Source organism: Sturnus vulgaris, chromosome 3 (genome assembly GCF_052056855.1).
Source record: "Sturnus vulgaris isolate bStuVul1 chromosome 3, bStuVul1.hap1, whole genome shotgun sequence".
NCBI lineage: Eukaryota > Metazoa > Chordata > Aves > Passeriformes > Sturnidae > Sturnus > Sturnus vulgaris.
The window spans coordinates 70378688-70390804 of record NC_142245.1 but is presented as its reverse complement, the minus strand read 5'-3'; the positions used below and the strand labels follow the sequence as shown (position 1 = coordinate 70390804).

The 12117-nt window shown below is 34.2% G+C and overlaps 1 protein-coding gene across 7 annotated transcripts in view; it reads right to left on the bottom strand.

Annotated features, from left to right (window-relative positions):
- AK9 (adenylate kinase 9) overlaps positions 1–12117 on the bottom strand; it is a 59852-nt gene that overhangs the window by 14810 nt on the left and 32925 nt on the right. For all 7 annotated transcript variants that reach the window (XM_088161915.1, XM_088161917.1, XM_088161916.1 and 4 more), the window contains 8 exons: positions 10620–10826; positions 9526–9668; positions 8390–8602; positions 7568–7822; positions 3909–4027; positions 2466–2685; positions 1256–1318; positions 251–454 (listed from right to left, as the gene is read on the bottom strand). In XM_088161915.1, coding sequence (XP_088018041.1) covers positions 251–454; positions 1256–1318; positions 2466–2685; positions 3909–4027; positions 7568–7822; positions 8390–8602; positions 9526–9668; positions 10620–10826 — 1424 coding nt within the window. The remainder of the gene's footprint in view (positions 1–250; positions 455–1255; positions 1319–2465; positions 2686–3908; positions 4028–7567; positions 7823–8389; positions 8603–9525; positions 9669–10619; positions 10827–12117) is intronic.

Here is a 12117-nt window from a genome sequence, read left to right as displayed (position 1 = left end):
ATGACACCAAGACTGGATATGTCTACCCAAAATTTTCTTTTTTTTTTCTCTACTATATTCATCATATAAATTATATACTCTTTAAAGTCTATACCTTCTCAGTACAGTCTTCATCTTGTTCACATACCTAGATCATGAGTACAGGAGCATGGTTATTTAGGCACTGTAATTTTTAAATGTAAAAAATAAATATGGAAATTCTTCTTCATGCGATCATATAATTTAACAAAATAAGCAGTGGTATCAGTACCTGAACAACTTGTAACCTTTCTACTTCTGATTCAAACTTCCCTGAAATTTCATTTTCCATGCGCTCAACAGCATTTTCTTCATTTTCTTCCTCTTCTGGTTCTTCTTCTTCTTCTTCTAAAAACTCTTCTGCAAGTATAGCTTCAATATCTTCATCTTCCTCGTCCTCCTCAGTAGCTTCATCATTATCCTTATTTGCTAAAGCCTATAAAGACAAAATATTTTGTTATTTCATATCTATGATACAGATATTTTGAAGGAACATATAGTATTCTTGTATATTTTCAAATTTAAAAAGCCAATAATTCAACAAAACCTCATTTTGGGATATCCTTTATCATATGCAAAAATCTAGTAAATTCTAGAATCTTATTTCAGGAGAAAATACAGCAGTATTGCATAGTGCATACAGTGAAGCATCATATCAGTTCCAAGAGTACTTAAAAAACCAGGAGAGCTACACTGCAGTTTTAATAAGAGGAGTGTTTTTTCAGACATGGTATTGTAGTTTGACAGGACTTCGTTATAAACAAACATGTCTGGTGCAAGTGTAGCTGACAGAATATCATGAGCAGTCAAGTAGTACATGAATGCATTTATAAATATATTATGTCATTGACTTTAGGCAGAAATCCTGGTACAATTCTATTCTGGATTAATCATGGATTTGACAGTGTACTTAAAGGCACATGCCTAATTTCAATTAGTGAGGCTACTCCTATGCTTACAAATTAGATATATTAAATACATTCATAAGTATTTTCCTGAATTGAAGCACATATGGAGAATTCTTTTAAAATACTTTTTAGTCTTCATGAATCCACAGTTTCTAAAGAAATTTAAACATAATATAAAATTAGCTTTGAAAGTCAAAGTTTCTCACTGTATACCATAATGTTACTGTTCTACATTGACCTGAAGTCTATGACGAAAAGCTCTAGAAATTTCTATGGTATGAATGCAAACGCTTCTATTTAAAAACTATCTTATTAGGTTGTTTTCTTACCTCCTGCTTCTTTTTTTGTTGCTCTGCTAAAAGTTCTTCCCTTCTTCTGGCAATCTTCTCATTCTGTTAGTGAAAAAAAGATGTAAAAAGACTAATAAAAGCTCCTCTCTGAAAATTGGGAATGTAATCTACAATTAACACCTTAAAATTCTGTTCCAGTTCGTTCTAATGTTAAAAAAATACTACCTAGAGTTTGAAATGTTGCAGACCAGATATACCAGTCTACTAGGCAAACATGTAAGTATATTTTAGAAAAACTAATTTGGCAATTTCTGAGATTGAGATTGGAGGAAAAAAAAAGACTGTGATTTTTATCACACTAAAAATATAGTAATAGGTTTATTGGTAAACTACTAAAAACTAGAGTTTCTAAATTTATAGGTGGTTTCTGCCATTTGGCAAAGGGGTGACTGAATATGGTAGTAAATGTATGGTGTTCCCTTTGACTGTTTAGGGTTATTAATGTTATTGTATGACTCTTGTCCCAAATTCCATTGTCCTAATTTCCTGTGTGTCAGCTGCTCTGTAGTAATTATGCTCAGACCTTTCCTGATATTACATGTGAAGTACCTTGTCTCATTTTTATGGAAAGTGAGGAACCTTAAATGTATTACATGTGCCAAATGTAAATGTCTGCACAGAAGCTTCAGGTTACCTCAACCAATTTTTAATCTGTTCAATAGTAGGCACAGCTTCATCTGAATGGCACACAGAGCAGCTGCAACAGCACTGAGAATGTGGCTTAGAGTTACTACATTCCTGTGCAGAGTATAAGAGCTGGGAACACAGACACACTCTGCTGATCACCCCAACAGCACATGCTCAGGGAATCTGGGATGCAACAATACTACAGTGCATGAACTGTCTATTTGATTTTATGACCATATTCACTCCCTCCATCAACTTGCCTTTTTTCCCACACTTTCCAGGACTGCCATTTATCTGGCAGCACAGCTACTTTTCTTGGGCTGTGAGATGCCCAAACTCCTACATGCATTAATTGCATAGAAGAGGAAAGTAGCCCTAAATTATTTTTTGTTTCTATAGTAAGCCTAGGAATGCTGTGCATGTGTAGGACTGTGTCTCCTGGCTACAATATCTATTACTCTGTGTGCTCTTCACAGCTTTGGGAGTTTCAGAAACTGTGTTCAGACCTCTCCTGTAGAAACAACAAAAATGCCATAGGGTTTACTTACTCTTAAAAACTTACCCTTGATTTTGCTTTTAGTTCCTTCAATTTCTTTTTATATTCCTTTTTTCTACGCCGTCTGTCTTTCCATTTTTTCAGACGTGGAGGAAGAAGACGGACAAGAATGTCATCTTCCTCTACTTCAATATAAACTGCAACATCAGGACAGAGTCCTCGGTCTGACAAATATCTGGCTTCATCTACAGTACGAGGGAAGCCATCCAGTATAAAGCCTGTGGACCTAATTGGAAAATAAGATATTTATCATTACTCAGTGTAGTTTAAAGTGCAACACAGTGAACATATAATTATTTTGAAAAAAAACACTACAAATCCTCCCATATTAAACGCATATGTTAGGAGTAAAATTTTAAAAATACTTTCAGCTAGTATCTTTTGACAATGTAAAACTGATATTTCTCTGTGTATTTTAATTAGTATACTTACAAATTAATTTCTTTTGAGGTTTTAATGTGCAATGCTTAAATATTTTTAAAGAACTTAAAGAAACCAAAATTAATTGTCTTCTCAGACTTGCTTGTGTGACTCTAAAAAACAATACTTCTTAGGCAGTGGTCTCAAAAACTATAAGGTGCCACCTGAAATACTTTTCTGGTAACAACTCTCAAAGAAAGCTTGTGCCTGAAAATTTATGTTTCTTCTGTAGTACAGGATGAGAAATCTGCCATTCAGCACGAGTTATATTTCTCTTCCTGCAGATGTTAAGAACAAGTCAGTTATACCTGGAAAGCTCTCTTACAATTTCATTTTAGATGAGTAGTTATGTAAAGATGAATGTTGTGTTGATAAGAAGCCAATATTTATATCTATTACTTTAGACTTTAATAGGATACATTGTAAAGTTGCAGAAAACCAAAGAAGCTAGAAGAAGTGGAAGTGGAGGGAAGAACAGGTAGCCCTGGTGGGGAAGAAGAGTACAACATAGTACAGTTTGGTAGTGTAATGTATTGTGATGTGATATAATACAGTACAATATAATCTAATACAGTATAATTTTACAGCATTATGCATAATGCTGGGTAATTTTTTGTCTTGGTGCATTCTTTTTTTCCTAAAACTGATGTTCCTGTTTTTACACTGTGTAGAGAACCATTGCCTCCCATCTGTAGCCAGGACAAAAATTATATAAAAATATAAAAGGTTTGTTTTCATATCTATACTGTAAGACCATGAAAACTACCCAGCTATTTATGAGATTTAATCCAATCCAAGTGTGCCAAGTTCTTTTGTCCAATCCTGTGTGCAGCACATGAAACATGATATTACTGTCAAAATGTCAATTAAAATAGTACAAGAAAACCAAGACTGACAGGTAGGTCACTACTACTAAAAAGTACAAGAGCATTGAAATAATCTCTGCGATAGTTATTTACAATTGTGGACACAATGCATGATATACTTCCTAAAATTAATTAAAGAAAGAGAGAATCTAATTGCAGTTACCGGAATGGCTCTTCCTTCCACCAGCCAGGAACAATCTTATCGAGGACTCCTGGAGGCAGTTCCGTATTATCCACTAGATTTGCTTTGATTGCCTCTTCCTCATCAGTCAATTTCACTTCCTTTAGGTAAAGAAAATCCACCAAAAATGAAAAAAAACCCCAAAAATCAGAATCAACCAACCAACCAAACAAAACCAGAAAGCACATATCCACTTGACACATTTATTGTTTTTGGCTAAGTAGGATGCTGTCTTCATTTGACTTAGACCAGCAGAAATAAACTCATTTGCTACATTGCATCATACTACATTATAGATTTTAGGCAATTCCCTAAAATTAGGGCAAATGCTGCTGTATGAGTTTTAATGAAACCTAAAATCAAGCACAGCTGTTAAGTATTTAATTATATATATGCTCAGTTCAGAGGAATAGAAACTGAAATGAGCACAGTTTCTCCTAGTTGCCTACAAGCAGTTTTCCACTTGGCTACATCTTCCCATGCTGGAAGACTACCTGCATCAAAACGTTTTCTCACTTTTTGAAAGCAACTATTAGATTTGGATGGATGCCAAAAATATGTTGAAGAAGGATATGTAAGATTATTTGGTACAGGCAGAAGAACAGATACCAGACAGATAGCATGTTCTAGACTATGTATTAGACTAGACATTTGACTAGTCATTAGTATTAATGACTAGTCAAATACAGAGTATTCAAATACCAAATCTAACTTCTAAATTCTTGTGTAAAACTGTTGGGTTTTTTTTTCCAGAATATGTAACTCAGTGAGATTGATATGGTTGAGGATGCATTTCTCATAGAATAGCTTCCGGACACAGACTGTGGTAAAAAATAAAGATGATATATGTTGGTGGTTCTGAATTACTTTACATAATTCATATATCAAGAATCAAAATATGTCTGATATCAGAAGGTCATATCCAAATAAGAATTTCTATGTCTGACATCTATTCTGATAATTTAGCCAAAAGAACTTGAGAATATGCTGGAAGTCACAGCTCTAATGTAGTATGCATGAGTAGCATTTTCTCTAGTGCCTGACACAGTATATATATTAAAAGATGTTTTCATGACAGAAGATGCCTAAGTAGACAAAGTGGTAGCCAGATTTGCAACACAGACGCATCTTGAAAGATATGTGTGAAGTGGGAGAAAACATTAGAACACATTTAAAATTGTATCACTGACATTACCACTGCTAAAGAGAGGTAGGAGTGGTGTTTGTATCCAATAAAAGAAAAGAAGCCTGAGATGTATATTCCAGGTAGAAAAAAGAGAACATCCCACAGAGCAGTGATTTGAAAGACAAGGTTGCCCCCCAGACCTGTCAATGATGTGGCACTAAAACAACCAGGATGGTATCTTTTTGCTGAACTCCCCAGACTGCATGGTATATTTTTGTTTGCCTTAAGTGGTTTTTGCTTTGAACATTATAGCTAACCTTAAGCTGTGACAGATAAACTTCTACTGTCTTGTGCCAAAGTGAAAGAGAATGATACAATGGAATTTAATAAAATTAAGGTGGTGGTGGGTCAGTCAAAAATAGGATAGTCAGACAGTCCAGTGGTATTCATATTCAGAGAAACGCCTGGAAACTCTACAACCTTGGAAATTATTCTCCAGAGTTTTGCACAGGGACCAATGAATGGGTTTCTAAACTGAACTGAAACTGTATGAGCTGTGCTTAGGTCAAGCCATCAGATGAAGCACTTTACAAGAAGTATGAGAAAAAAACCACCGACGTAGAAGATTATTTCCCAGCAGATATAAAGATGACAAGAGAAAAATACTAACATAAATACCTTGGTGTAAGACATGTATTGATGCCAAAGAAATAAAATTGAGTGAGAGCCAGCCATAACCATCAGTGCCAGGAACACTTGCCATATTTTTGGCTGTGATAACCAAATTGTGAACTGACTTCTCAAAAGACTCCCCAGCTTGATGAAAACCTGGATTTTTGTTCTGACATCCATGATTTTGAGCTGTACTCCATCTGTGTTGAAGAATTTGTTTCCAATATTACCTGCTCTTGTATTATTTCATCAGAACACTATCCTTCCAGTCATCAGGGACCTGCACCACTTCTCAGGACAGTAGAGTGGCCTTGAATGCACCTTTGGCAGCTCTATCAGCACCTGTAAGTGCACCCCATTGACCTATACATGTCCAGTTTACATAAGTGATCCCAAATTTGATCCTATTCTGTTTTTTAGTAATACCATTTTTACCCAGGCTTTCCTGTTATACAGAGTCCTCTAGGCCACAGATTAGACTGTACTTGCAAATACCATGTTTCAGTGTCAGACTTGTATTTTCTAGATCTTTTACTGCTGTTGTACTGCCTAAATTCTTCTTAAAACCCTTCAGAGCCCTCTAGTTTCCACTTCCATTGTGTGCTCATCTTCCTAATACTGTGCCTGAGTGTTATTTCTGTATGCCTTCTCTTCTGCAGCCTGCTGCCTCTCCTGCATGCTTCCTTAAATCCTGTAGTAGGAAGTGTTTGAAGAACTTTGGTGACTCATAACTTGAGGGAACTTGGCAGGTATCAGGAGCACACACTAAAAAAAGTTTCTTAAAATGTGATGCAGAAACTTATTTCTTCCTAATCTATGAGTGTTGGATAAATCCTTATTTCTATTGTGCAAGAAGTCGACTATCAGTTTTGTTATATACATTTTTGAAAGATTCATATGCACTGAGACTTCTCCACATAATGAAGGCTTTTATCATAACCATTGCTATCTAAAGAATTCATTTGCATTAGAACTTTGTGTATTTTTTTCTTCCAACAGATCACTGCCCAATGAAAGAAAATACTCTCCCCAATAAAAATTTATGTAAAAGTTTCTTCTTCAGAGAAATTGCATCCTGTAAGTGATAGGGTTTAGAATGAGTACTTATAAGGATTTTAAGCCAGTAGTTAATCTGATTAAGAAAAAGAACTAATTTTCTGAAAATTATAATTCATTAATTATTCTACCAGTATCATGAACATACAGCTATTTGAAACAGTTTTTTAGCTAAGCTGCAAGGCATATTTTATACTACCCAAGAGTTATTTTATTTTTCTCGTTTGAAACTGCTGCCAATTGGCAAAGAAACGCTAAAATCCAGGTTAAGAAACCTATTGCATTTAAAAAAATACTAGCTTACCCCTTAGTCTGTTATTAATGATGAATATTTCTGATTTTTTATGAGGGATGATCAGACCAAAGGGCAGATAGAGGCATTCTATCTGTTTGCTCCACGAGAGTGCAAAGAACACAGCTGGGGAACACTTTTAAAGTCCTGTGCAATTGGAACACATGCAATTGACTGAATCTGCATATTACAAACACTTAAAGAAAACCATGCCTTCCCATAATTATTCTGTGACCTTTTCTTCCCCTCAGTTGGTCTTCCATTGGGTATTTAGCATCTATATCTGCTATTCAGAAAAAACCTGTATATAAATCTTGAAAATGTTTTGAAAAATGTTTGTGATATTTATAAAACATTGTCAACAACTATTATTTCCAAATTTCATCAAGCATTTAATTTAAAATAATTTTACAATTTTTATGATTTTATAGGAAATTCTTATTCTGGCCTGAAAATGGTTATTTTGTGTCTGGATGTATAAAAGATTATTATTACCTGTTTAGTTTTTTCTTTTTCAGTTTTATTTGTGGTCTGAGAGAAGTCTTCCAGTTCCTCTGGTATTTTATAGTCATCTTCATGATCTTCATCAAGAAAGGGCCCAACTTTCCTTTTAGTTTTGGGTAAAATCAATTCCTGTAGATATTCTTCAAACTGAATATGGAAAATGCCTAATTTGTCTGCTATCTGTCGTGCACAAGTACTTTTACCTGCTCCATGAATCCCAAGTAAACACACCCGTAAAGGAGGAGCCTGCAGAAGAAAACAGAATATTCTGTAACATTCTGGAGTGTACAGTGCACACACCCCCCTACTGCTTTTCACTTCAAAAATATAACTATAAAAAAATCCATCACAAACAATCATATACTTTTATATTTTACTTTTTCCAGACTTTCTATTGTTGTTCTAACTAAACTACCTCCTCTCTTGAAACACCAAACAAATCTACTATCAGCAGGTAAAAATGAAACTTCATTAGACAAGTCTGGTAAAACTTCCATGATTTTACCGTTTTTTAAGTTACAAAAATCCCCCAAAACCCCAATACGTGTCATTTGTTAAACACATTTTAAGATTATTGTAAGCCTTTATAATCTTCCTCTCTTTTCTGCTGTACTTGCATCATTAATTCATATGTTAATTCAAGTTTACATTAAAAATCACTTGGGAAGCCATGTGTTTTATTTGCTTCAAGGACTTGCCTAATATCTTATTACATAGAAAAAAATCAGCCATAATAAAAAAATCTAAATGGGAATGTAAAGTAGTTATTTTAATCTGCTATTATCTGCTTTAAATCATTTTTAAGGTTCTCACTTGTAGTGGTTTACTGTGAGCCACATACTCCTCAGGGTTCATCAAAAATTTATCTCTGTACTCAGAAGTTGAAAAGTAATAAATCTTTTCTTTATATTTAGCTGCATGTTCCTGGAGTCCAGGGTAGAGGACAAAGTTCTCTTTCAGACTGACTGGACAAAAGTGTTTTGTGTCTCCCATGTGCCTTTTCTTTTGCTTAATTGTTTCTTCATCCTGAAAATATGAATGTTTTAAAGAACTCTTAAAATTCTGGAATTTACTTAGATGCAGTAGTTCAGATTAAATAATGCCAAATACATTAACAGAGGATTGAATGAGGATGGTATTCTCAAAACAATTTGTATGCTGAAAAAAGTCTCTGAAAAGACACACTTAAGATTCTGAGTAAGAAAACAAACTGTTCAAGAGAATTACTGATAAAATAATTAAATTCAAATATCATTAATATCATTGTTAGCCACTGAGGACCAAAATTAGGGTAGAAGTATCTATGATAAAAACTTTTCCTACTGTGTTCTTGAAACTGATTTTCTGTTTAAATGTAGACCTCTTCAGAAAATACATTATGAGCTGGTGTTATGAAGTCAGATTACTTATCCAGTAAAGTTAATTTCTCAAAAATCTATTCAATACTGCTCTAGTACAGTCTATGGATATCCTGTACTGTTAAATTTGGGGACGGGAATCTTCCAATATAGGACCAAAATACAAAGGCAAAGCTAGACCTCTAATTTCATTAAAGTGGGGGTGTGAAAATTATCAATAGCTGAAATGGAACAGGACTCTGCATCTTCTGATGTTTTCATGATGGCTCATGGAATCATTGTTAGCTGACAGAAATCAAAGTTCACATTTGTTTCTTTAATAAAACCCCTCCTTGCCATCTGGCAAAACTAGGTACAGTCATTCTCTCTACTAGCATGGGGGCATTTGAACTTCTTGCTGTAGTAAAACTACTATTGGCCACAACATAGAAATGGAGTGAAATTGTTCTTGAAGCACATCCTAATATTTATTCTGTAAGAAGGCTTCAACTGGAGCAAAAAAAAATCAGCATCAAGCAAAATCTGACTTCTCTGAGGTGAAAATAAAGGAGTTATAATAAGAGCATAAATAGATAAAATTGGCATACTTACTTCTTCCTCTTCTTCCCCTTCCTCTTCTTCTTCACCTTCCTCTTCCTCTTCTTCTTCCTCATTTTCTTCTTCTGCAGCCAGATCTTGTGCTTCCTCCTCTAAGTCTTCATCAGATAATTCCCAGCCATAATATTTAAAAGGTTCTGAAAAGGTTAGGGGTTTTTTGTTTTGTTTCAATAGTTATCCTTATACCATAAAATATTCTCTTTGTCCATAAAAGTAAGCACATATATGGAAGAAAATAATGCCAACTGTATCTTGAATTTCTTCTACTCACAGAACAAAATTTTCTCCCCAAATGTGGAACTTAGTATATTGCCTCCTCCAAAAATAGAAATCCTACAGGTTGTTTTTGGTAGAAGTAAATTGGTATTTTCAATGGGAACGTGTATTACAAAAGTATTTTACAAACACATGCAGATAGTATCATTACTGTTTGCAAAAGTTTCTTTTTCCCTGCTACTTGTCGGGTGGAATCATCACTCAAATTTTAGTTTATTATAGAGCCAGGACAATAGATGTTTTGGTTAATAAAACACTTGATTTGTAGTGATAATAGGAAAAACATAGTATTATTTATCCAATGCTTAAAATTCTGCAAGACCACACAAAAGAAATGTAACTTGCCAAAGAAATATTAGTTTTAGAAAATTTATGTAGAATTCAATCTTGAAATATAGTCTATACAGGTGGTTAGGCTGGATTATTACACACCCTGAAAGTCTCACTAACCCAATGAATATTGTAGATTAGTGAACTTTCGCTATTTGTCTATTTCTCAAACCAGTATCCTGGCATGCACAGATAAAATAAGTAACTGTGGAAATGTGCTTTCAGAATGTTTAGGGAGCTATTATACACCAATTTGCATAGCCATATAATATATATATTTCAAATATATGTCTTTTCCCTGCTCTTAGATATCTGAAAGTCTGCTATTGTGCTTTTCAGCTGACCCAGAGAACACAGTATGACCCTTTTCATATAGCAGTATCAAACTGAGTATAACCTACTCCCTAATATGCTTATCACATGAGCTATCCAAAATCCCTCCTGATAGTTTAAGTGCCAATCACATAAACAGTATTACTTACTTTCCATAACCAGCACGATTTGATTAAGCAGACTTTCTGGTGTTTGCTCAGAAATCTCTAAAAGAACAACCTGAACTTGAGATGAGCTCTTGATTTCTGATTTCACTTTTTTCCAGTCATTCATGAAAAGGTCAATCTTCGTTTTAATTGTTCTCATTTCTTCTGTATCTGGAATACCATCCTCTGCAAACACAGGTTGCATGATTTCTGAAAATCAAATCATGTAAAATGCTCCTCTAAGATGTTTTACAGTTAAAAACTATCATTATGCTTTAGGACTATTTTTATATTGCTCAAATATTGTGCCATTTTAATGCTTCTTCCTCCCCATAATTATTAATTATTATATTAGTAGTTTACAAAGACACTTTGTAAACTCCCAGTTTAATTATGTTGATACTCTATACACTGAGGTTTCTCCAAGAAAATAAATGAGGTCAAATTACTGAACTATTTCAAAAGAAATATTACTCTTTCTGAAAAGAAATATAATACAGAATACATTAATCTAAAAATTATGATTTAATGATGAACAGCTTGTGACAGACTCTTCATACAATCATGCCTCATGACAGTAGAGGAAAAATTTTAATGAACAAATAAATGAAAATTAAGTAAAAAAATCTTATCATGACTTCCCTTTGTAAATACTGGAACTGGGAAACTCTCACAGGAAATTCTGGTTTTAATGAAGCCATGTCTGCATACAATCACTTGTTTAGTAATTAAGAGAGAGAGAATACTTTAATCTCTTAAGAAACTTGCAGAAATTTGTAGTGTCTGTTGTTTAAGATCAGTCTGAACCTATTTCCTAACACTGTCTCATGGAAAGCAGGCAGAAGTTAAGGAGTGAAAGGATGCATTAATATAAGTCAGAAAGTCACAGGTACTACACATTGTAAACATGACAAAACCATACCAAATGTGTTGTTATATTCTGTTAGCAAATAAACAAGGGGTTAGTTTCTTCCAGCACAACTTCTTGCTGAAGAAGACAGATGGAATTAAGAACTTGATATTGACAGCTGACGTTGAATTTAAAACTTGATATTGACAACAGATATGGAATTGAAAACTTGATATTGACACATTAGAAAAGGTTCCAGTTAGGAACTAGACAGTTCAGTAATTACTGTCCATTCATACATTGTTAGACCCTGAAAGTCCTGAGACAAAGTCCTATCTCAGCTAGAAGATGATACCCAAGTGCCAATATGACACCATTAAGACCTTGTCGCTGGCAGCAGCAATGTGGTGTTGTTGCTGCTGCTTCCATTCTCTGCACTTCTATAATTTTCAAGTCCGATTGTCTTTCTTTTCTCGTCATTTTTCTTTTGTGCTCTGTTAATAAGTGATGTCAGCTAATAGACAGAAAAGCAGTTGAGAGCAGTGACTTAAATGATCTGATATTACTTTAAGTTTGCTGGGACTTACAACATATGCCTGTGTTTTTTTTCTTGCCAGAAATGAAGCTACAAGAAAAAATTTTATCAGTGAA